This window comes from Cyprinodon tularosa, unplaced genomic scaffold, assembly GCF_016077235.1.
Source record: "Cyprinodon tularosa strain WSP-4 unplaced genomic scaffold, ASM1607723v1 ctg408, whole genome shotgun sequence".
Lineage (NCBI taxonomy): Eukaryota > Metazoa > Chordata > Actinopteri > Cyprinodontiformes > Cyprinodontidae > Cyprinodon > Cyprinodon tularosa.
In genome coordinates this window covers 427,327-454,462 of record NW_024039128.1, presented here as the reverse complement: position 1 = coordinate 454,462, position 27,136 = coordinate 427,327, and the positions used below count along the sequence as shown (strand labels likewise).

Sequence of the window (27,136 nt, the reverse complement as noted above, 5' to 3'; positions counted from 1 at the left end):
CTTGTCCAGAGGCGGCCGCTCTTCTGTGTTGGGCCATGCGTCTGTGGAGAGGTTGTTTGGTTTCGCCAATATAAAGATCAGAGCATTCCTCGCTGCACTGAACAGCATATACCACTCCGCTCATATTCGGTCTGGGGGTTTTATCTTTAGGATGCACTAGCCTCTGTTTAAAGGTTTGGTTTGGCTTGAAATGTACTGGGATCTTGTGTTTGGAGAAAATCCTCTTGAGCTTTTCAGACACTCCAGCAACATAAGGGATTGTGATGTTTTTGCGTTTAATTTTCCCATCGCTGTCTTCTGTTGCGTGTCTTTTGGATTTCCTTGCTAATTTGATAAATACTATCTAATCTATCAATACTGTGGTTAATTATGCAGACCAATATACTAACATTAAAGATGATAAATACATAATTCCTGCTCTTTTCAGAAGTAGATTTTATCTTCTGGGGTAAAGAGTAAATTATGTCTGCAAGTCATCAATCAGGGAAATCAGAGTTAAATAACTACTTTAATAATAATAATACTCCATTTAATGTGGATATTAGTAGATGTAAATATTACTTTTATGCAGAACAATTATTGATGAAAGTCGGTAAGTAATGGCAGTGAATAAGATGTTCTCCCCAGAACTCAAGCCTGAAAGATTTTTGTCCACTACACCTTTAATTTAAAACAGCATGGATGTTTAAATATGTGTGTCTATTTGTTAGAAAAGGTTGTAGGAAAGTATAGTTTGTCTATTTAGAAACAATGGATATTGTGGTTGTTCATTTTCCTAAAGTTCTTGCATCTACCTGCTTTCCCTCAGAGTTCATTGGTTATTGCCTGATTAAAATGTTCTGGCTACACCTGTGACTCTGATCTGTTGTCCTCAAGGTTTAGAAATCAATCAACCAGAAAATAAAACACTTTATGATATCAGAATCGCTTTGTGTGCTTAAATGTTTGGTTTTATAGTTTAAAAAGAAAAGATGAATTTTATTGGTGATTTGTGGTTGGAGGTTGCAGTTCCCAGTTCGTCCGCTGGGTGGTGCCGTCGAGCAGATGCTGCAGCTCGGATGATGCTTCTTCTCCAGCTTCGCCTCCTCTCCGCATCTGAGCGCGGAGCGGAGCAGCAGCAGGACTTCCTGTCGATCTGCTTCAGCTGACTGCAGCCTGGCTTCCTCTCCCGGAGCTTCTGGTTCTGCACACCGGGGAGGAGGAAGGCTTAGCGGCGGGGGGGGACTTTTAGCCGGAGCGCCGGAAGCGGCAGCCATAGATGCGGATTATTTACACCGGAGGGTCAGCCCGTTTCCTCTGCCTCTGCCGAGCCGCAGATCTCCTCCGCGGAGCGGGGCTGATGGCCGTGGAGCTCCCGCCGGCCTGCATCCTCACTGTCAGCCGTTAGACGATCACCGACTAAAAGCTTGGCCTCTCCGGCTCCCGTAGTCCCGCAGGAAGGACCGAGGCGCAGCAGCATCGCTCCGTGCGTGGTGCTGCGGGGCTGAGTGGATGCGCAGACGGAGCGGACCCAGACATGGCTGTCCTCAAACTGGCCGAGCAGGTAGGAGCCGCTAGCCGCTGTTAGCTCAGCATCACTGATGCTCATCAACCAGCGCCTGCTTTCAGCCTCCATCTTTAAACCAGCGGCTCTGCCCGCGGCACGCGCTCAGCCTCACCTTCTAGAAAACCAACCCTCAGAGGGATGAGAAATGTCCCCTTTTATGGGGACAGACATGTCCTCAGAGACTTCCTGCCTGTTTCCTTCCGCATCAGAGCAGGTACCGGAAGTCACGCGCCTCTGCAAACATCCAACTTTATCTGGTGGAGAGTTTCTGCAAAGATTTAGAGCAAATTAATGTTTCAGAGGATTTTCTGCAATAATTAAACAGTCAGTGATCTGAATCAAAAGCTGGAGACGCTTCATCACTTTAAATGGAGACTTTTCTGTTAATAAATGAATTATTAACACATTAATTTGGTAAAACTAGATAAAATCATTAAACTGAGCAAGAACCGCGCATAGCACGCCTTTTGTATCTATGCTTCTTTTTCTATGTCTGCTTCTGTCTCCTTGAACCCCAGTGGGTCTCAGCAGATGGCCGCGCACACTGAGCCTGGTTCTGCTGGAGGTTTCTTCCTGTTCAAAGGGAGTTTTTCTCTCCACTGTCGCTACAAGCATGCTTAGTGTGAGGGATTGCTGAAGAGTCAATGAGTCGATGGCCTGTATGATGCAATAGACTGGATGATCTGATGAACAGTAAGGTGTGTTGAGATGACGTGTTGTGAATAGAAATCAACTAAATTGAATTCTAACACAATATAAAGTGATAACTTCCAGGTGCAGCTAACGAGTTAGCCTTAAGCTAAATTCACTTTAAAACACAATGTCTTTATTTACTGAATGCAGAGCAGAAAGGCTAATTAAAGCCGTGCACGGAGGAAACGGCTCTTTCTCTTGTTTGATTGACAGAGATGATTAATCAAACAATTCCTTCCGTCTTCAGGTGGGGGTGGGCGGGGGTGATCTTCAGCTAAGAGTCACAAACAGGACGACAAACGAACACAAGGCATCAAATCTCCACTGGTCTAGTCAAAGTCAGGCTTCAAACTAATATTTTTATACCATAATGAGCTGAAGCAGCTTTTGGAGGATGTGGGACAGATTTTACCAAAATGATTTTGGACACTATTAAGGTCTTCCTGAAGACGATCAAAGTGCTGCTTAAGCGTGGCTGACATGGGGGGTTTTTAGTTTCTCACTGACGGGTGTGTTTAGTTTCTCACTAACGGGGGTGTGTTTAGTTTCAGCTGTTCTTTTATATTTAACTATTAACAGAATAATTTAAAAACATGATAAAAACCAAACAGTTTTGTTTTGTTTTGCTTTGGATTATTTACTGAGACTTTATGGGTGAAAACTGCAGGTTTATAGAGACTCAACCACTTCCCTGCCTCCCTTGCTCCCTCCCTCCCTCTCCACTGCTACCTGGTCCGGGGGAATCCCAAGGCGTTCCCAGGCCAGCTGAGGAACATAGTCCCTCCAGCGTGTCCTGGGTCTCCCCTGGGCCTCCTCCCGGTGGGACGTGCCTGGAACATCTCACCGTTGTCCGTTGTTGCACAAACTATCCCCCACTTCCTCATCGCCTCGACCGTATCTAGACCCAAAAGCTAGTTCCTGATTGTCCCTCTGGCGTTGTAGCGTTCAATATTGAGCATAAATCAGAAATATCTGCGACTAGCTCACTGTGACACACTGCTGCAGGAGGATAACCAGGCCTTTACTGCCAGCAATAAAGACCAGGTTCTGACACCGGTCAAACAGAGACCTAACAGCCCTTATTAAAGGGCCGGTACTCCATACTGCCTAGAAGGCTCAGACTGGTAATCTGTGATAGCGGCCATTTACCCGGTGGGCCGGTCCTCATTTAGAGTGCAAGAGCCGGCCCTCCTAAAATCTTACCGGCCCCAAAACTTCAGGCCAATTTATGCTTCTGACGCATAGCCTCTGCATCAAATCTGTCTCTGTGCACCACCACGCCCCCCACCACACCCCCCCGCGGTTGCAGAGGTTCTGCAACCATCATCGCGTACATCAAAAAAATCCTGACTACGCGTCGGACCGTTGCAAACTCGCGCAGCCCTCAGACAAAAATCAGCTGTGATTGGTCCTTGGTACACCTTTCCGGCTATCTGTGTGGTCGTCCTTCTCGATTCGGGCCCGGGGCGCGCCATTTTTAAAAACTGAGGAACAACTACAATGGACACCTATGTTGAAAGGTTAATTGAGGAGGTTCACTCCATTAACAGAACCTGTTCCTCTTTGATATCTAGCAACTCTAGATCTATCTCTGTGACCTTGTTATCTTGCAGACACGCCATTGTTGTTTTGGAAAATAGAAACTCCTGCCGAAGCCGTTGAAGTTCTCGTGTCCATCCGCCGAAGTTCTTGCCAGTTCTCGAATGCCCCCCCCCCCCCCCCCCCCCCCCCCCCCCCCCCGCAGTTTGGCGGGAAACTGCTCTGCGTCCCTAGAAATTCCAGACCGACGGTGCAGAAGCATAGCAGCAAAACTGGTTCGCGAACAGACCCATGCGACATTTGATGTGTGCGGTTGAAGAAGTCTAATCTGCTCTTTACTCTCCGGCCGAAGCTCCTACCTGTAAGTCACTTAAGGAGCTCAATGATGCATGCAGTATATTTAGCCCTTCCTTCATACTCGTCCTTGTGTCGGTTAGCATATGGTGTCATTTTCTATTTCTTAAAACTGTAAAATCCTTGCAGAAAACTAAATTATAATAAAACTAAAATGCTTTCTTTAAACCGAACTACGATGTTCCTCTTATATTTGGTGAATTTATGTTCGAATATTTTGCAAAAATATGTTGCGGTGCATGATGGGGTTTTGCATCTAAAGGCTAATGTTTCCCGTGTTACGGGGATTGTTGCCAGGTTGGGATGTTTCCCAAAAGTGGTTCTAGTCCCTAGTACCTCCTGCAGGGCCCTGCCGTGGGACACATGTAGACTGGTTGGGCAAACTCCCATGCACCCTCCAGGATCCTGCTGAGGGTGTAGAGCTGATCCAGTGTTCCACAGCCAGGACGAAAACCACACTGCTCCTCCTGAACCAGAGATTCTACTATGCAATGATCCCTCCTTTCCAGGATCATGGAATAGACTTTACCCAGAATGCTTAGCAGAGTGATTCCTCTGTATTTGGAACAACTCCTCTGGTCCCCCTTTTTAAATTGGGGGACCCCCCCCCCCAGTCTGCCAATCCAAGGGAACTGTCCCTGATGTCCACACGATGTGGCGGAGTCGTGTTAAGTACAGTTTAGTGATTTTATTATACTTAAAATGAATAAATATGTTGCCCTCCAATGTTAGTCATTAAAATGATCAAAATGTCGGTTCAGAGCTAATCAGCTGTGCTAACCTGTTAGCTCAACCATGTGAGGAACTCCTGAAATGCAGCCCAGAGATTCTCCTCTGATAGCAGTCTGCTCCCAAGGAGACATGCTTTCAGCTCAGAGGATTCCTCCCATCATCAGAATATGATTCCTGTGGGTCTGATGCTCTGCATGACGGTCCAGATTCAGTCAGTTTTTTTTTGTCCAACATAAATGTTTTAGATCATCAATCAGGTTTAAATTCCGACAGTTTTGACCTGAGTTGTTGGAGGTCTCAGACCCAGCCTTCCTGGAAAGGGTTGGAAAGCTGTATGACTGTGGAACCGTCATCCTGGTGTGGAAACGTGGTGAAGCTTTCCAGCAGCGCTCATCCAGAAGGTCAGAACAGCATCTAAAGCTCTGCAGGCTCTCCCTGCATCGCTGAAGGTCAGAGTTCAGGATCCGGCTTTAAGAAAAAGAAGATTTTCCCATTTTAAATTAGCTGGTGAACACTCTAAGTCATCCAGGTCATATTTATTCTAAAAAGTAAAAAAAAAAAACAATCCAACAAAGTCCAGTGGATTGTTTTTTTTACATTTTATGTTTATTGATTCTCAAGAAAGTATCATTTACATAAACTTAGGCCTCTACATCACAAGATTAATCACAACATTTGAATTAAGGTGGACAAATAGGCCATTATTATTACTATATCAGTCTAAACCAAAATACAACCTCACTTCCCCGAGAAAGATTATAAAGCAAGAGGTAAAGAGTGTGAAAGATGAAACAAAAAAACACCCCAGAAACGATGAAAAATGTAGCATAAGATAATTATGAAGTATGGCTGACATGGGAGATTGGATTGTTAAAGAAAATTTTATCGAGTTAGATTTCTAAAAATTAGATCAGATAATTTAAGTTTTACAGTGTTTACCCAAATCTGCCTCCACTGACAGAATTGTAATGTTTTACTTGCTCCTTAAAGTCGTAGGGAAGCGGCTGTTCCAACCGTCGCGTTTCCGAATTCTCCCGAGTGGTGCACGACTTTACACAAGTGAATAAAGTGAATGTGATTGGTCGATTATCAAGGGGGCGGGATTGTTGTAGTGGAATGTTCACAAGCAAGTTTGGTTGTGGCCGGTTTGTCGGAAGCATCTTGCTAACCAGTTAGCAACTTAGTGCTAGCAGGTTCCCAATGGGAAATTCCATTGGGACCAAGTAGCACTAAATTGGTGACTTAGAAACGACGCTGTCACGCTATGGACAGCGGAAACATGCAAGAGGAGGAGAGTTTAGTGTCGGAGGTCGTGGATGAGTCTCCTCCGTCATCCATTTTTTATTTAGAGGAGGAAAGCGGGGACGAAGATGTTGTGGAAGAGGACGCCAGGGCGGCAGAAGCTTGGTTTGGTGTAGAAGGCTTCCAGCCGTACATGTTTGAGCCCTTGCCTCGCAACGCTGCCAGTTCTGTTAGCTCTACGCCTGCCGAAGACACAGACGTCCATCCCCGTGAACACTGGGACGCAACTCAATGGGAAAGGAAAGGATTCTGATTTCAACCGTTGCGTATATTAGCTGCGACACATGAATCAAGATGCTATGACCGAAAACATTTGATTGACAGATGACAGTTGATATATGATTGGCCGAAATTAGGTGTTCAGGCTGACGTAGAACTAACTGGCGAAAAAATTTGGTCTAATAAAGAGAACATTTATATACATGTTTAATTTGACATTTAAATATCATTTCCCGACGACTTTCATAAAATAGTCATCAAATATTTATTTCTTTTTGAAGCTTCTTGAAGAATTATACTGAAATAAATGAGCTTGATCTCCAGATGAATGTTCTTCCTAAAATATCCTGTAAGGCCCTATTTATCTCTTTGCAGTAGTCTTTCATAATCGGCAGTGCCAGAAGACATGGTTTTGATTTCTGCGTTTTCTCCAACATGCAGGAGGATTCCCATCATAGTGGCATTTCTGAGCAGCTGTGATAAAGAATTTACCACATTTTTCCATCCACATTCTTGCCATTGTAGAGACTAATTGTACGTCCATTGGTATCTATGGATTGTTTTTGAACTTTTTGGGATTCCCTTTTAAAACCACTTGTGACTGAAGAGGACAGGAAGGCACATCTAGATTGGTAGATCCGATGCTGTTAGAGACGCTCCCATCCCATCAGATCAAAAACCTGTGAGGCCACATTATCAGTTGAAGTCAGCATCGCCTCTGTTTGCCTCTGAGGTCTTCATGTGGGCTGAACACACAACGCCATCCCTCCGGTCCCCCAAGCCGTCTGCGTTTATGGTCTGTTTGTGTTTGCAGCTGTTTTTAAGTTGACATCAGTAGAAACCCTGATTTGAAAGTCATATCTGATGTGTCGTCAAGGAAGGAAGAGCTGTTAGGTTTTTTTTAGTTGGTCTGCGTGTTCTTAACCCAGAGCTGTAAGACTTCCTGTTATTTTTAGACAACAAGCTGATGATGACTGATAAGTGGATGCCTCCACTCAGCGCTCAGCCCCTGTGCTGCGGGTTCTCTTTCAACCTAAAACCTGCAGGCTTGCTGTATTCTCATGGATTGAGCCAGATAAACTTTATATGGGTTTATTCTGTTTTTTTTTTTTTCCCTCTGCAGACACTCATAGTAGACATGAATCTGGGGCTGCTTACAGCACACCGGGTGCACATGTTTAAAAAAAGCTTTTTCTAATCAAACTGATATTAGCTATTAGCCAATAATCTTTCCCTGGTTTACTGGCTTACGACCATTTACACACACGCTAGATCGGTTCCTTACGACCATTTTACACACCACGCTAGCTCGGTACCTAACGACCATTTACACACCACGCTAGCTCGGTACCTAACGACCATTTACACACCACGCTAGATCGGTTCCTTACGACCATTTACACACCATGCTAGCTCGGTTCCTTACGACCATTTACACACACGCTAGATCGGTTCCTTATGACCATTTTACACACCACGCTAGCTCGGTACCTTACGACCATTTACACACCATGCTAGATCGGTTCCTTACGACCATTTACACACCATGCTAGATCGGTTCCTTACGACCATTTACACACCACGCTAGCCCGGTTCCTTACGACCATTTACGCACCACGCTAGCTTGGTTCCTTACGACCATTTACAAACCACGCTAGATCGGTTCCTTACAACCATTTACTCACCACGCTAGCTCGGTTCCTCACGACCATTTACTCACCACGCTAGCTCGGTTCCTCACGACCATTTACTCACCACGCTAGCTCTGTTCCTCACGACCATATACGCACCACGCTAGCTCGGTTCCTCACGACCATTTACTCACCACGCTAGCTCGGTTCCTCACGACCATTTACTCACCACGCTAGCTCTGTTCCTCACGACCATATACGCACCACGCTAGATCGGTTCCTTACGACCATTTACTCACCACGCTAGCTCGGTTCCTCAAGACCATTTACTCACCACGCTAGCTCGGTTCCTTACGACCATTAACACACCACGCTAGCTCGGTTCCTTACGACCATTAACACACCACGCTAGCTCGGTTCCTCACGACCATTTACTCACCACGCTAGCTCTGTTCCTCACGACCATATACGCACAACGCTAGATCGGTTCCTTACGACCATTTACTCACCACGCTAGCTCGGTTCCTCACGACCATTTACTCACCACGCTAGCTCGGTTCCTTACGACCATTAACACACCACGCTAGCTCGGTTCCTCACGACCATTTACGCACCACGCTAGCTCGGTCCCTTACGACCATTTATGCACCACGCTAGCTTGGCTCCTTATGACCATTTACAAACCATGCTAGCCCGGTTCCTTACGACCATTTACGCACTACGCTAGCTTGGTTCCTTACGACCATTTACGCACTACGCTAGCTCGGTTCCTTACGACCATTTACGCACTACGCTAGCTCGGTTCCTTACGACCATTTACGCACCACGCTAGCTCGGTTCCTTACGACCATTTACGCACCACGCTAGCTCGGTTCCTTAGGAGCCATTTACACACCACGCTAGCTCGGTTCCTTACGACCATTTACGCACCACGCTAGCTCGGTTCCTTACGACCATTTACGCACTACGTTAGCTCGGTTCCTTACGACCATTTACGCACTACGCTAGCTCGGTTCCTTACGACCATTTACACACCACGCTAGCTCAGTTCCTTACGACCATTTACATACCATGCTAGCTCTGTTCCTCACCACCATTTACACACCACGCTAGCTCGGTTCCTTACCTCCTAGTGGCGGTGTGTGGTACTGCTGCTAGAATAACACCTGGTTAAGCTGTTGAGGCTAGGCTGCAGTCCAATAATAGTAACGACAGGATTTAGAGCAAGAGGGATCTTATTTGCATGCTTATTACCAGAGGAAATAAAAATATAATTTTTGAATCAGAATAGGCAGGGAAATCCATTTGGGATTTCTTCATCCATCCATTCCTTTTCAGTCACGCTTATCCCTGCTGGGGTCGCGAGGGGTGCTGGTGATTATCTCCAGCTGTGTACGGGTGAGAGGTGGGTCCACCCTGGACAGGTCTCCAGTCCATCGCAGGACAATACAGAGACAAACAGGACAAACAACCATTCAGGTGCACACTCACACCTAAGGAGTGTGGAGTTAGGAAACTGAGACAGAGGCTTTTCTTGCAACAAAAAAGGTTCTGATTTATTTAACGTCCTCAGACAGAGAGATAGGGCTCTGACTGAGGCAGCCTCACTACAAACATTTATACCTTACAAAATCCCCAAACTCCCCCAGGGGGAACCAACCCACCCCCTACATAAAGAACTTTCTCACACAGGAAAAACAGCTTGAGTTCATCAAGGCCGTTCCCTGTCAGGTTAATATATCTTCACGCCAGATGGATCTTTTCAAAACGCAGTCCTCCCCTTCATGCCATGAATGATGCTGTGAGGCTAAGAACAGACATATCTAAAAAAAATTTACGGCACAGGAGAATTTAGAGTTGTTTTTGGATTGTGGGAAGCCGGAGTACCCAGAGAGAACCCACGCATGCTCAGGGTGAACATGCAGAAAGACCCCGAGCCGGGAATTTAACCCAGAACCTTCTTGCTGTAAAGCAGCAGTTCTCCCCACTGCGCCACTTGGCTGTGATTTCTTCATATTGTTTTCAAAATATCCAATCAATTGGTGAATCGATAAAGGAATTAAACGGGCAATTTCAGCAGAATGTTTTCAGGGTTTCAAACTAGTATTCTTAGTGAACCTCAGCATGAAATCTCTGTGAGGCGCGCTTCCAGTTTGTCCTGTTTCTAATCAGATGTGCGAGGCGTGTTAAAGAAGAGTTTCTGGTTGTGTTAGTTTCTGATGGTGTCTGGCCCACATCGGTCATCCTCCCAGAAAATGTGAGTGTTGGTGTGTGAGGCAGGCCTGAGAGGGAGAACATTTCACTGCAACAATGACTTCCTGTGTTTGGAATGGCCTGCAGGGAAGATGGAGCAAAAAACCAGCCGAGTCTGAATGTTACTTCCTGTCAGGCCCCTGCTGTCCTCCTCCAGACTTCCCCATCTCTGCTCTGGTTTGCTTTTACATATCTGCATGGTTGCAGCATTAGCTTACAGGCTTTCTCCAGCTCTCACACCCTGAATGCGTGGCAGCTGCAGTTGTCCCCAGTCGCGCCATTTAAACACCATATAAAGCCTGAATGCAGCGGGAGGGAAGAACCCCAAAGCTGCTGCAGGATGCCAATGTTGATTGCTTCTTTTAAAGCCAAGCTTTGGTTTCCCTCAACGTTTGGTTCCAGTTCTTACTGGACACCTGATGAAGAGGCTCAAAGTGAGGCGTGTTGAAGCAGCAGGTGGAAATCGAACAGGAAGTTCCTGGATGTGAAGGAGAATAGTTAGATTTTCTGCACGGCGCACATGGAGGAAGTGATGGTGCCGACTTTGAGTTCCTGCTTTCATTTTGTTCTGCCTCTTTTGCTCTGATTAAAGAAGCAGTTTTTTTTTTATTTCTGGGTTTTAAAAAGAAATGAATCTAAGCTGAAGTATTATTATTATTTTTTTTTATTAGCTTTTAGATCATGGATGGTTTTCTTCCGTTACTGCTGATGTCTCACCGTGTGACCGAGCAGTCGCTGTAAAGCAGGATGTTACTATTAGATGACAGGTTTTTATATCTGCTTCCTTTTTTATACATTAGCATAGTTAGCAAGGCTGCTAACACCATTTTTAGGGTTTTTACACCTTCATCAACCAAACATGTTTCATGATAGACGTAGTTTAGCATGAGGTACAGCTCCTTCATGGCATACCGGAGGAGATAATCCTCTGTCTGGGTTATAAAAGGTGGACTGGATGTCGCCTACATTCTAATTTTCATTGTTTTTATTAGTTTTTACATCAGTATGTGGTTTTGAAAAGCAAAGGGCTTAAAACAAAAGATCTGCCCTGGGGGGAAGCATGGTGGTGGCAGCGTCATGCTCCGAGGGAGGGTGGACGGACACAGGAATGTAAAGAGCAGGAGAGAAAGGAAAAACCTGCTTTAAAGTGGAGAGGCCTGACAGACGCCTCTCCTCCTGGAAGACATTCCTCTGTTCGTACCTGGAATAGCTGAGCTGAGCGACCTAACTTAACCTCTGAGGATAAAGGCCTACAGCCTGATTCTGCAGACATTCACTCGCACTGCAGGAAGGCTGAAATAAACTGATCACACGCTGCTGCTCAAGACTAAAGGAGACTTACTAAGCTTGTTTATTACATAATAGTTATGTTTTATTGCACAGAATTGTATTCCTTTAGCTGCTTTATCATCATGTTCCTTTTATTTAATTAGCCTTTTCACTTGTTTTGCGTCTGCTTTGCTGTAGAAATGTGTGTAGAAATGTTTGCAAGGATGAAGTTTAGCGCTGGTGCTAACTCTGGTATTTATGTTGGTGCGATGAGGGTACGGTCTGCCAAGCTGGTGCGACACTTCCTGGACCTGTTGGCCAGGAAAGGAGCCACCATGATGGCCTCCTTTCTTGACCTGGTCCTGGATTCCCGCTTCCCCGAGGAACTGGGACCTCTGCTCTCCAGCCTGGACCCACAGAGATTAGTTTTATGGAATGTGGACCAGAAAGCCCTTTATCACAGCTGCACAGAAGCAATAAACCAAAAATCATCTTCAGAACCGGCTGGTCTGCATCTGGACAGAAACACTTCAGAGAAAAGCTCCCAGTGGACGATTTTACACGGCGCCATCACCACTAACGGTTTTTATCGCTTACGAATCGGGGCGTTTTACACGAGTGTCCTTTCTGCAGTCTGCCTGAAAACGTGTTCCACGTTTTTATGGAATGAACAAGACCAAAGACCATTTTTAGCCTTTTAATCAGTGTTTTTATTTATTTTTAAATGCGGGAATAAAGTCATAACATTATAAGAATAGTGTTGTAACATAAAGTGGTAATGGTACAAGAATAATGTCGCAACATTAGAAGTCATAAAACTTAATGTAATACGACTTTATTTTCGCAATGTTACGACTTTATTCTCATGATATTATGACTTTATTCTTGTAATATAAAAAGTTTATTTTCATAAATTTACAATTTTATTCTTGTAATATTACGGCTTTATTGTCATAATTTACAACTTTATTCTCTTAAATTTACAACTTTATTTTCGCAATGTTACGACTTTATTTTCATGATATTATGACTTTATTCGTGTAATATAAAAAGTTTATTTTCATAAATTTACAATTTTATTCTTGTAATATTACGGCTTTATTGTCATAATTTACAACTTTATTCTCTTAAATTTACGACTTGATTTTCGCAATGTTACGACTTTATTCTCATGATATTATGACTTTATTCGTGTAATAAAAAAAGTTTATTTTCATAAATTTACTAATTTATTCTTGTAATATTACGGCTTTATTGTCATAATTTACAACTTTATTCTCTTAAATTTACGACTTGATTTTCGCAATGTTACGACTTTATTCTCATGATATTATGACTTTATTCGTGTAATATAAAAAGTTTATTTTCATAAATTTAGCTATTTATTCCTGTAATATTACGGCTTTATTGTCATAATTTACAACTATTCTCTTAAATTTACAACTTTATTTTCGCAATGTTACGACTTTATTCTCATGATATTATGACTTTATTCTTGTAATATAAAAAGTTTATTTTCATAAATTTACAAATTTATTCTTGTAATATTTCGGCTTTATTGTCATAATTTACAACTTTATTCTCTTAAATTTACGACTTTATTTTCGCAATGTTACGACTTTATTCTCGTGATATTATGACTTTATTCTTGTAATATAAAGAGTTTATTTTGAGAAATTTACAAATTTATTCTTGTAATATTTCGGCTTTATTGTCATAATTTACAACCTTATTCTCTTAAATTTACGACTTTATTTTCGCAATGTTACGACTTTATTCTCATGATATTATGACTTTATTCTTGTAATATAAAGAGTTTATTTTCAGAAATTTACGACTTTATTCTCTTAAATTTACGACTTTATTCTCATAATGTTACGATTTTATTTTCCCAATGTTACAACTTTATTCTCTTAAATTTACGACTTTATTTTAGCAATGTTACGACTTTATTCTAATGATATTATGACTTTATTCTTGTAATATAAAAAATTTATTTTCATAAATTTACAATTTTATTCTTGTAATATTACGGCTTTATTGTCATAATTTACAATTTTATTCTCTTAAATTTACGACTTTATTTTTGCAATGTTACGACTTTATTCTCATGATATTATGACTTTATTCTTGTAATATAAAAAGTTTATTTTCATAAATTTACAAATTTATTCTTGTAATATTACGGCTTTATTGTCATAATTTACAACTTTATTCTCTTAAATTTACGACTTTATTTTCGCAATGTTACGACTTTATTCTCATGATATTATGACTTTATTCTTGTAATATAAAGAGTTTATTTTGAGAAATTTACAAATTTATTCTTGTAATATTTCGGCTTTATTGTCATAATTTACAACCTTATTCTCTTAAATTTACGACTTTATTTTCGCAATGTTACGACTTTATTCTCATGATATTATGACTTTATTCTTGTAATATAAAGAGTTTATTTTCAGAAATTTACGACTTTATTCTCTTAAATTTACGACTTTATTCTCATAATGTTACGATTTTATTTTCCCAATGTTACAACTTTATTCTCTTAAATTTACGACTTTATTTTAGCAATGTTACGACTTTATTCTAATGATATTATGACTTTATTCTTGTAATATAAAAAATTTATTTTCATAAATTTACAATTTTATTCTTGTAATATTACGGCTTTATTGTCATAATTTACAATTTTATTCTCTTAAATTTACGACTTTATTTTTGCAATGTTACGACTTTATTCTCATGATATTATGACTTTATTCTTGTAATATAAAAAGTTTATTTTCATAAATTTACAAATTTATTCTTGTAATATTACGGCTTTATTGTCATAATTTACAACTTTATTCTCTTAAATTTACGACTTTATTTTCGCAATGTTACGACTTTATTCTCATGATATTATGACTTTATTCTTGTAATATAAAAAGTTTATTTTCATAAATTTACGACTTTATTCTCTTAAATTTACGACTTTATTCTCATAATGTTACGATTTTATTTTCCCAATGTTACAACTTTATTCTCATAATATTAAGACCTTATAATATTGCGACATTATTCCCATAATGTCCCAAAAAGGACAGTTTTTACAAACGCTGTACTTCTATAGGAGGAGTTTGGGGAAGAAACAAGCCAAAGGTCCGACTTTTAACTGTTGTAACCAGTGAAGCAAAGATGGTGGTTCGTTGTCCTGCAGAGACAGACTGCAGGACGGAGCTCACCATGACGCTCTGTGGAGGTTAAAGCCAGAATAAAGCTGGAGTTTCACTTCCACAGAGACACACAGAACATGGAGGATTATATCCAGCTGTGGGTTTTAACATTTTATGTACCGTGTCAGATTAAGGACAACTACGATTGAACAAGTTCCTCATTTAATGATTTTTAGCTGACACGCGTTTTACGTCCATAATTGTTTATAATAGTTTGAATTGTGTAAATAAAGTGTTACCAAAAGTTGAGAAAAAAAATGTATTTATGTTGATGCATTGCTGACACATTGATCACTATTCAATGCCCTAATTCAAATAAAACGAATAAATAAATAAATAAATATAATGTTGATTAAAAAGATCCTTATCAGGGTTGAAGGTTAAAGACGGAGGCGCTGCTCCTCTGGTTCAGGCTCAGGTATGCGGAGCAGCAGTGTGATGATCTCACCACAGCTCAGTCACTTTCAGAGGGACGTTTGGGGTCCGATGAGGAAGTGCTGCTGCCTTTCTGAAGCAGAAGTGAAACGCTGCTCTGCGGCAGGTTCCTCTCTGCTGTTTCTGAGAAGGAGACAGTAAGCAACAGGAAGTAGGCAGGTGGTGGCAGAAACACAGCAGAGTTAGCCTGAGCAACGCTCTGCTTGTTTTACTCAGAAAATTTAACCCAAAGGTTGAAGTATTTGTATTTGTCTTTTTCTTTTTGTATTTAAATAAAATAAAATGCTGCTTAACTGTCAATAAGAGGCCCTGTGGTTTTAACCGTTAGAGACTCCAAAAGGTTTACATGTTTAAAAACACCTACAGACGTGATAGCCGTGCAGAACTGATCAGTAGGAGGTTCTCACAGGATTCACCTGATCGTCAAAATAAAATACTGGGAGGAGATTTTGTAAATGCTTATTAAATATTTGGACCCTCTGAATGGACCATGGTTATTTATCCAGCATTGGAGTTTTGAATCTGTAGGATCCTAGTTTTAACAGAGAATCACTTTATGGTACAGCAGAGTTGCATCTAGTTGCAACATTATAGTCGTCTGCTGCATGCTGAGCAAACTGTGGGGCAGAAGATGCTGTTTGGGACAAATTAAAGGTGCATAGTCCCGTTATATGCCTCTACAAAAAACACCAAAAACCGTTTAGTCCTTATAAAATAAGGTTATATACACTAAGAGTTTATGCTGAGACTGTTTGAATCCTTTTTAAGTCTAAAAACAGTCGAAATCTATCTAGAATTGAGAATTGGAATCAGACCCAATATGTCCACTCTGAAAGTGTACAACTTCTGCAAAGTATGGAGTGAATTTAGTTCCATTATTGGTACAAAGGACTTGTTTTGATGATGGAAATTTGAAAAAAATGCAATCTAGAAATAAAACTTTGAACACCTCACTTGAGAGTTGCTAATTTTTCAGATTTTGTTTTTGTTTAATTTCATTTTTTTTTTTTTTAGAGTGAGTTCTATGAATTTCATTGTTTTCATGTTGCGTTCTTTAGATCACACTCTGTTCACTTCTGGGGGCGGGCTTTAGTCTGCACTAAGGAGCCAAGATGCATTTCTGTTGGTCTGCGGGACGTTTCCAACAATATTTTTCTTTGGGCTGGAAGTGAAGAGAATGGGATCTATGAAATTCAGTTTTAAAAGAAATCAAATCATAAAAATCGGAATTTAAAAATTACATTCATACGACAGAGTATGTGGGCCAGGCTAGGGATTTAAAAAAAATAAGAGAATAAAGTCATAACATTATGGGAATAATGTTGTAACATTATAAAGTCACTAGGGATGCACGATATAATCGGCCCCCTATCGGTATCGGCCTTAAAACTGAATATCGGACATCGGCCACCCCACCGATATTTAACCCGATATTTGATCAGCTTCTGAGTTTCTAAAGTCTAAAAAAAAAATAAAAATACTACTACTTCTTCTTCCTCAAAAACTTCTTTTTTACAGACTTAAAAACTTCTAAAGACGAGGGAAAAAATATTGATCCATTAAAATATCCCAATATCTTCATATGCTGATTTATTGCCATTTAAAAACACCATATCAATCTCTTTTACTAATGAAATATTGCTATATGTCATCGTTATGCTACGAAATCCCCCGAAAATTCACGAAATGTTGCCATATTTTTATATATTGATATATTGATGCGGTATTGATCTGTTTTACTAACAAAATCTCACAAGAATTTGCAAAATATCACGAGAGTTTGTAACAGAACGATGAAATTTCACCAGATTTTGAAAGTAAAATAGATCGATACCGCGTTTTTAAAAATCTATTTGATATCAGCATATGAAAATATATTTGAGTGTATTATTTATCAAAGTGTCAGAAATGGATAACAAAACTGCTATTTTCAATGACTACTTATTTTTGTCCAGCTTTAACATCAGTATCGATATCGGTTATCGGCTACGTGAGTTTTAAAATATCGGCATATCGGATATCGGCCAAAATCCCGATATCGTGCATTCCTAAAAGTCACAATATTATGAGAATAAAGTCACAACATCAGGAGAGAGTCAGAAAAAAACAATGTAATACTACGACTTTATTCTCATAAATGCACGACTTTATTGTCGTTACAATTTTATTCTAGTAATATTACGACGTTATTCTTGTAATGTTGCAACTTTATTTCCACAATGTTATTCTCATAATATTGACTTTAATCTAATAATGTTGCCACTTTGTTCTTGTAACATTACAACTTTATTCTTGAAATGTTGCGACCTTATTCTCCTAACATTGCGATTTTATTCTTGTAAACGTAAGCCTTAATTCTCACAATATTATGACTTTATTCTGGTTATATAAGAACTTCATTCTGATAATGATGCGACTTTATTCTCATAATATTACGAGTTTATTCTTGTACATTAACGACTATTCTCGTAATATTTGTTTATTTTCGTAAATTTACGACTTTATTCTCGTACTATAATGACTTTATTTTCGTAAATGTACAATTTTATTCAAGGACTTAATTTTGATAATGTGACTTTATTCTCGTATATTTACGACTTAATTCACATAACTTACTACTTTATTCTCGTAATATAATGAATTAATTCTGATCATGTTTTGACTTTATCCTCATAATATTATGACTTAATTCTTGTTATATAAGGACTTCATTCTGATAATGGTGCGACTTTATTGTCGTAATATTACGAGTTTATTCTTGTACATTAAAGACTATTCTCGTAATAGTTTATTTTCGTAAATTTACGACTTTATTCTCGTAATGTAATTTTATTTTCGTAAATTTACAATTTCATTCAAGTAATATATGAGCTTAATTTTGATAATGTGACTTTATTCTCCTTTATTTACGACTTAATTCACATAAGTTACTACTTTATTCTCGTAATATAATGAATTAATTCTGATCATGTTTCGACTTTATCTTCATAATATAATGACTTAATTCTTATAATGTTGTGACTTAATTCTCGTGAATTTATGACTTTATTACAACATTATTCTCATAATGTTATGACTTTATTCTCGTATTACAAACAAATCTGTAAAAAAAAAAACTAAAAAAAGTTTGAAAAAACAAAATAAAATAAAAAAAAAGGAGAAAACAGTATTTACACTCCAAACAGTTTCATAAGAAGTTAAATTTCTGGATTGTATTTTTTTTTCCAGATTTCCATTTATAAAACATGTTCTTTGCAAAAATAATGGAACAGAGTTCACTCCATAAAAAGTGTGAAACCAGCGTTAAATTAAAGTCATGTTGGAGCCACTGATGTAGCCGCACGCTTTGCCGTGTCGGTTGCTTGACCGCAGCCTGATGCTTTAAGCAGTAACTTTGGAGCTCAGTTTCCCGGAAACCTCAACACGTCTGACCTCATGGTGGCGCTCATAGAGAACAATGCATCTGATTTCAGTTCAATGAAGCTTTTTTCGTGGTAACATTTTTAAACCGGGGCTGTTTACCGCGCTGCTGTCATCTTGTTTCTGGTGTTCCTCAGCCGGCAGCGGGGGCTCCTGGGCGGACCGCCGGGGGCCTGCATTTACCTCCTGTCTGTGATGAAGAGAGGGAAAATAAGGGCCCTGTAGACGTGACTCTTCTCAAACACTCTTCCTCTGCACAAGCGTTTTATTTTTCTGATCCGTATCTAGGCTGTTTTCCGCATCTGTTTGGGAGAAGCTTTTAGAGCGGCGCTGGGAGGACAGGAATCCGGTCCCAACGTGGAGGAAGGATTCCCACGCTCCCTCATCACGTCGTTGACAAAGTGTTTAAGTGAGATGTTTGTGCTTCACGCCATGTGACCGTTTCTCTCTGTTTCCTCCCCCTCCAGCCTCCTCTCATCCAGGCGATCTTCAGCAGAGACCCTGAAGAGATCCGAATGCTCATTTACAAATCCGAGGACATCAATGCGTTGGTGAGGAAAAATCACAAACACAGCCTGTATCATTCAGCTGAAAACAAAACAGAAACAGAGAAATGAACAGAAATAGTAGAAAGCATTTATATATGGATGTGAAAGCTCTGCTCTAAATGAATAATCTGTTAGAGGTGCACCGATTACCGATCTTTGAGAAGTCTTTCTTTTTGTAACTCTCACTTTCAATATTTCAATCCTATCATACAAAAAAAAACATTGATCAATACTAAAAAACAAAAAACAAAATCTCAAATAACTGTTTTGGGGGAAAAAAAAGTAAAGTTCAGAGGAGGACTTTCTGACCTCGACAGAAGTCGATCAGATCGGTTTCACACCTGCGATGTGAAACCGATCTGAAAACGTTGGGGGGTCGAAGCTTCAGTAGGGAGGCTCAGACCTCCCTCTCCTCAGCCACTTGGTACCTGCAGGGGAATTCAGGTCCAGCCCAGAAACCCAGTCCCTCCAGCGTGTCCTGGGTCTCCCCCTGGGCCTCCTCCCAGTGGGACGTGCCTGGATCACCTCACCAGGGAGACGTCCAGGAGGCATCCTAACCAGATGCCTGAGCCCCCTCAACTGGCTCCTCTCTATGTGGAGGAGCAGCGGCTCTACTCTGAGTCCTCCCCGGATGACTGAGCTCCTCCCCCTGTCTCTCAGGAGATGTAAGAACTTTTTACCCATTTTCAGAACATTTTTGCAGTTCTGGTGGTTTTATTCATCACACTTCAAAAAATTTATAAAAATGAGTGAAACTGTCTTAAAATAAGAGTTTTTACCTTTAATTTGAGCATGAAAATAAGATGATTTGCCAACAGAAGGAGATTTTTTACTCTTAAAATAAGATAATTTGATAATATGCACCATGCAATAGTTTTTTTTCCTATTTCAAATGTAGACTCAAAGTGAGACGAAGAGTCTCACTTACCTTCTCAATGAAAAAAAAAAAAACACTTATTTAGATTAAAATTTTTGCAATCCTCACAGAACCAGAACCTTTGATGTCGTGAGTTAAGACGACGTCTGATATTTAGCTTTAAAGCTAACATCGGCTGATAATGATAACATTAAATGGGTCGGGTGCATCACCACAGCAGCTGCATGCTGCTGTGGTGAAACATGGCGGTGGCAGCATCATGCTGGTTTCACACTTTTTATGGAGTGAATTTTGTTCCATTTTTTTTTGCAAAGAACATGTTTTTATAAATGGAAATCTGGAAAAAAAACACAATCCAGAAATGTAACTTCTCATGAAACAGTTTAGAGTATAAATACAGTTTTCTCCTTTTTTTATTTTATTTTGTTTTTTCAACCTTTTTTTTTTTTTTTACGGATTTGTTTTTAATACGAGAATAAAGTCACAACATGATGAAAATTAAGTCATGATATTATGAGGATAAAGTCGAAACATGATCAGAATTAATTCATTATATTAAGAGAATAAAGTAGTAACTTATGTGAATTAAATCGTAAATATATGAAAATAAAGTCACATTATCAAAATTAAGTCCTTATATTACTAGAATAAAATAGTAAATTTACAAAAATAAAGTCATTATATTGCGAGAATAAAGTCGTAAATTTATGAAAATAATTAGGGATGCACGATATCGGGATTTTGGCCGATATCTGATATGCCGATATTTTAAAACTCATGTAGCCGATAACCGATATCGATACCGATGTTAAAGCTGGACAAAAATAAGTAGTCATTGAAAATAGCAGTTTTGTTATCCATCTCTGACACTTTGAAAAATAATATACTCAAATATATTTTCATATGCTGATATCAAATAGATTTTTAAAAACGCGGTATTGATCTATTTTACTTTCAAAATCTCGTGAAATTTCATCGTTCTGTTACAAACTCTCGTGATATTTTGCAAATTCTTGTGAGATTTTGTTAGTAAAATAGATCAATACCGCGTCAATATATCAACATATAAAAATATGGCAACATTTGGTGAATTTTCGGGGGATTTCGTAGCATAACGATGACATATAGCAATATTTCTTTAGTAAAAGAGATTGATATGGTGTTTTTAAATGGCAATATATCAGCATATGAAGATACTGGGATATTTTAATGTATCGATATTTTTTCCCTCGTCTTTAGAAGTTTTTAAGTCTGTAAAAAAGAAGTTTTTGAGGAAGAAGAAGAAGTAGTATTTTTTTTTTTTTTTTAGACTTTAGAAACTCAGAAGCTGATCAAATATCGGGTTAAATATCGGTGGGGTGGCCGATGTCCGATATTCAGTTTAAAGGCCGATACCGATAGGGGGCCCATTATATCGTGCATCCATAAAAATAAACTCCAAATATTACGAGAATAGTCGTTAATGTACAAGAATAAACTCGTAATATTATGAGAATAAAGTCACATCATTATCAGAATGAAGTTCTTATATAACAAGAATAAAGGCATAATATTTCCTGAGGTTTCTGCCAGAAAGTTGGAGATGAAGAAATCGGGGGGAGGAACGTTTGGGAAGGCCTAGTCAAAGCCCGGACTGGCTGTGGACGTCCTCAGAGTCTCATTTATCCTGAACTCCAGGAGCTGCAGGATTCAAAAAGACAGAGGAAGATGGAGGAACGCTAAGTTAGCGCTGAGAAGGTGCATGTTGGGTTTTTATCGTGGTTACAGGTCAGAATAAAAGAAAAAAACATTTTAAAGGGTTTATCAGGATCTGAACCAACAGACGTCTTTGGGGGCCGATTTATTTTAGATTCCTCGTATGTTTGCCGACCTTTTCCTCATCATCATGCGGTTTGTTTTCTGGCTTAATACGAACGTTGGCCTCCTCTTCCTCCTCCTCTTCCCCCTCCTCTTCCTCCTGGGCTGACAGGCAGACCAGACTTATTCAATCTGGCACAGATAATGAATGCAGAGTATTTCCGTGTTTCTTCATAATGTCTGAAAAGGAAAGTATCCTGAGGTTCAGAGCCAGCTCTCCTCTAAGCTCCGCCTCCACTTCCTGAGTGGCCCGAGAGGGGAGGAAGGTCAGAGGTCAGGGGTTCAGAGTGTGTTTTTGTTTACAGACGCCTCCACATAGACCAGATGCAGCAGAGCTGCAGCGGATGTGGGTCGTCTTTTCCACTGGATGTTCTTTCTGCTCTCAGAGCATCCAGAGAGGCTCGGCTGCCGTCCCTCATCCTCCTCCTCTTCTGCACGGCGGCCGCTCAGACTCAAGACGTACGAGTCATTGTCCGCGTAAACCGCTTCGGTTTTAGAAGGCGTCCAAAGCGGCCCATAAGAACCGACATGTTTGGTTCTGGAGTACACAGCAGGTTTCAGTAGGAGCCATGAATGTAAACAGAGCGTTTTAGTGTTTACAGAAACTCTCCTTCCTTCTAAAGAAGCGCAGTTCCAGCGTTCCCCGCGCTGCATCAGAACTTCAGACGCACAGAGTTCCCTCCTGCGGAACGGCCCGGTACCAGAACCAGCGGGTCGGCCTGCGTGGCTTATGGTCCGGTTAGAGTTTGTCTTCCAAAGGGTTTCCTCTGTGAGGTTCTCCTTTAATCCGCGTCACAGTTTAGGATGTTTATGCTTTATTTCCATTCAGCTCTGTTAGACAGAAAAGTGAAAGATGTTTATAATTTATATTGCCAAGCAGGATTTAACACCTTCCTGTATTATCCTTATAAAAGGTCCTGAAAAACCCAAACTGCATCAATAAGATGATAAACGGAGAGAAAGGCTGATCTGGAGCTGATATTTCTCTACTGACCTCTAAAGTTCTGCTTTGACCCAAACAGGGGGGGGGGGCAATAACTTTAAAATAGATGTTTACCAAAAACCAATCAAATGCATATTAAGGTATCACACCAGTATATTTATATGAATAAACAACAAAAAACAACATTATAAAATGTTCTGCAAAGTGCTTTCAAATCAGTCACGGCTGTCTTAAAGGAAAAGTCCGTTCAGGAAGGAATAATCAATGATCATTATTTATACCTAAAACTATTACGTTCGTAGTGATTTAATGAATTTAAAGTTAATCAGTAAAAAAAAATTAAAATAATATTTCTGTTGCAATCACTGAGTCTGGGATCGGCCATTTTTATAGTAACCCCTCCCTCCTGCCGTCTTCCAGCAGTGACGTCACGGTGCGGTAAGCCTAGCGCCATTCTCCCCGCTTTACAAGCTAAATCAATGGGAACTACTAGACACATCTGCAATCAACAACAATTATTGAAGATTTCCAGAGGACTTCACCATTGAAATTCACCAGAGCTATAGTGAAACTGACAATGCCCACGTGCATGGCAGCTGGATGCTGGAATACATCGGGTAAAAGTGAAAAAAAGAGTTATTCCACCTTTCTGATTCCTGATCCTCCACGGACGGGTTGGTCGTTGGATCGCCAACTTGAAGAGGGAGGATTTGCCATCGAACTTCTGGCCAGAGAAAAAACCCGTAATATGTAGCCAACATTTGGAAGAAGAATGTTTTCAAGATGACTTGGATAATAGCGCGTTGTGACAAACACCAGATACAGCACTGGGACTTGATCAACAGCTGATACCGCACCGTGACGTCACTAACCAGTAGGTGGCAGTAGTGTTCTTTGACAAACATGGATGCCTCCAGTAAAGCCCATTCACATGAAAATGACTCTGAATTAAAAACACTGATCATTTATTGAACAGGATGGAATCATTTCAGATTTAAAGAACTTTCAGACGTTTAATTTCTGAATATGAGCGACTTTTCCTTTAATCAGTGCTGGCTCACCTGTTATTTTTCCAAGTTTTGTTAGAGATTTTATATTTTAAAGTTTTATTTTTTTCAGATTAAGTTTTGCAATTTCTATTTTTTCCAAACTACCTTTTAGAGATCACATTCTCTCATCAATAGAAATGCATCTTTGCTTGCCAAGGCAATTTTATCTGTAAAGCACAATTCAGTTCATGGACAATTATAAATGCTTTATAGATAATAAAATAGAAGCAGAGTAAAACCAAAAACTTTTGTAAAACAAATACAACAATTAGACGAAACAAAGCAGAATAAAGTAAGAAAAAAAGAAGCCGGCTCCCAGAAGTAAGGAGAATATTTAAAATATTTTTGCAATAAATGGAAATAAATCCACAAATATGGATCTTTATTTTCTAGCATTCTAGGATTTTATTAAAGCTGCAGATAAACGCAGGAAATAGATTTTTTTTATCTGGAAAAACAAGGCAATTGAAGACCACAAACTGCAGTTTCCTGTTTAATTCAGGATTTTCTGAAAGCAAACATTACAGATCTGCAGCAGGTAGAAGTTAGAAATTCCGTCTGTTTGTCCCCGTGCTTACCGTGGATTTGGCCGTCACTATTTAGCACATCCGGAGGCTAAAAGCTGCTCTGTTATATAATAAGAACTGAAATCCCTCAAAGGATGTTTTTGTTCCCAGTAAGAAGTTTTATTGAGCCTTTATGTCCACGTGTCTTCACATTCTGTACATCCAGCTCTATTTACTCTGATCTGTAGGTGCAGCTAAATCAATTCTATTCAGTTTATTTCTATAGCTCCAATTCGCATCATGTCATCTCAGGTCACTTTCCAGTTCAACCAGATCATCCAGTCAGATTGATTCAAAGTTTTCTATCTAAGGAAAACCAGCTGATTGCATCGACTCATTGACTCTTCAGCAATCCCTGACACTAAGCATGCTTGTAGCGACAGTGGAGAGGAAAAACTCCCTTTGAACAGGAAGAAACCTCCAGCAGAACCAGGCTCAGTGTGAGCGGCCATCTGCTGAGGCCCACTGGGGTTCAAGGAGACAGAAGCAGACATAGAAAAAGAAGCATAGATACAAAAGGCAACTGTCAACCAGCTCCACGGGTGAAGAAACTAGAAACAAAGGTGTTGATAGAAGCAGCACAGCTGATATTTCTCTCCAGTATGGAGTCACAGCCAAACAGGAACAGACCAGATGAAGCTACTATGAGAAAAAGCAGAGAGAGCAGAACGTTAGAGATTGAACTAACAGATTCTGCAGAGTGGGAGAATAGAGATAGAATGAAGCAGAATGATGAAAAAGGGGTCCCTATGTCCTCCAGCAGTCTAAGCCTATAGCAGCAGAACTATAGAGATAGATCAGGATAACCTGAGCCACTCTAACTAGAAGCTTTATCAAAAAGGAAAGTTTTAAGCCTAGCCTTAAAAGTAGACAGGGTGTCTGCCTCACGGACTAAAACTGGTAGTTGGTTCCACAGGAGAGGAGCCTGAGAACTAAAAGATCTGCCTCCCATTCTACTTTTAGAAACTCTAGGAGCCACTAATAAACCTGCATTTTGCTGTTATGATGAGACCAATACTGTGTCTTAGGGGTCAAACGTCAGGATTTGACTAATTTTCTGTCCTTTGAGCTTTTTTTTTTTTTTTTTCAGACCTGCTCACAGCGTCTCCAGCCTGTTCAGTCATGTTTTTTTTTCCTGGATGTTCCTGCAGGATTCTGAGAAACGCACCCCGCTGCATGCAGCGGCATTCCTGGGCGATGCTGAGATCATCGAACTCCTCATCCTCTCTGGTAGGAAACCCTCTCTGTGATCTTCTTTATTCAAACGTCTGTCGTTTTCTCCTCCCTCAGATCAGCCTCTTTGTTTATGTTTTTCACTTCCTCACCGTGAAATGATCACAGCTGAGTTTAACAGATTATCTATGGGCACAATTAATCTGTAAACAATAGTCCTTTATTTTATTATTGAAATATTTTTTAACTTGGCTTTATTCTGAAATGCCGTAATCATAAAAGGATGTGAGTGGTTTTCCTTTTGTCGCCCCTCTCAGTGCGCTCCCTTCTCTGACCGCCTGTTTTTATGTCTGTTATTGATGCACATCAGCAGCTCTGTTCACATGTTTCCATGCTGCAGGGGCCAGAGTCAACGCCAAAGACAACATGTGGCTGACCCCTCTGCACCGCGCCGTGGCTTCCCGCAGCGAGGTGAGCAGACGTTAGCGTTTGGTAGAAGTTCCTTCTAAATGATGGCGTGGGTCGTCCTCCATGAACCGCTCTGATTGGATCCTGCTTTCAGTCGTTTGTGCCAAAGATTGAACTTCTCCCTGAGACGTTTCTTCAGTTTGCTCACATGGTTTTCACTCTCCACCTGTTGTGCATCAGTGCTTTCTGCAGCCACATCATCATGCTGCCTCCCCCGTGCTTCACGGCTCCCCTGTTCCTCCAGTCCTAACCAAACCGTTGAACCGTAGCTTCGTCAGACCAGCAGGTCCAAAGAACATAAAGTCATGCCCCAAAGCTGCCGTGCCAAGTTTAATCTGTCTTTTACTTTATTTTGGCGGGACGCCGTTTCCTGTCGGTACAGAGCTGCTTTAACGTTAGATAATTACCCCATTATGCCGAGACTGGTCCGAGCTCAGTAACTGAGATAACTTTTCAAAGTCAAAAAGTCAAAAGTCAAAAAGCCTTTATTGTCATTATATTCTGTGACAAATACAATGAGATTTGGGACTTCCATAACAGCTACCGTGAAATAAAAATAAAATAAAAATATATAAAAAATATATAGATATATTAAAAGGAAAGGAAATGTAAACAGTTACAAAAAATATATATAAATATATTAAAAGGAAATGTAAACAGTGAAAAGGAAATGTAAACAGTGAAAAGGAAATGTAAAACAGTACTGGCACAGATTGTGGGGGGGGGGATAGTGCAAAACAGGTGTAAAGTGACCGACAGTGCAGGTCGGAGTTGAGGGCGGCAATGGCTCGGGGGAAGAAACTGTTCTTGAGTCTGTTTGTCCTGATCCTCATTTGCCTGTAGCGCCTTCCAGAGGGCAACAGGTCAAACAGGGTGGAGCCAGGGTGGGAGCTGTCCTTGGAGATGGCCCTGGCTCTGCTGAGGCACCGGGTGGAGTAAATGTCTGCCAGGGAGGGGAGAGGGCGACCGATAATCCTCTGCGCCGCCTTTATCACCCTCTGCAGCCTCTCCCTGTCGGCAGCGGTGGAGCTGCCGAACCATACT

General features: G+C 40.4%; 1 protein-coding gene across 3 annotated transcripts in view; it reads left to right on the top strand.

Annotated features, from left to right (window-relative positions):
• The first annotated feature begins 1,074 nt into the window (after window positions 1–1,074).
• Window positions 1,075–27,136, top strand: part of ankrd44 (ankyrin repeat domain 44) — a 61,902-nt gene continuing 35,840 nt past the window's right edge. For all 3 annotated transcript variants that reach the window (XM_038298466.1, XM_038298469.1, XM_038298467.1), the window contains exons 1-4: window positions 1,075–1,543; window positions 19,079–19,162; window positions 25,603–25,681; window positions 26,025–26,095. In XM_038298466.1, the coding sequence (XP_038154394.1) occupies window positions 1,517–1,543; window positions 19,079–19,162; window positions 25,603–25,681; window positions 26,025–26,095 (261 nt within the window). In that variant the 5' untranslated portion in view covers window positions 1,075–1,516. The remainder of the gene's footprint in view (window positions 1,544–19,078; window positions 19,163–25,602; window positions 25,682–26,024; window positions 26,096–27,136) is intronic.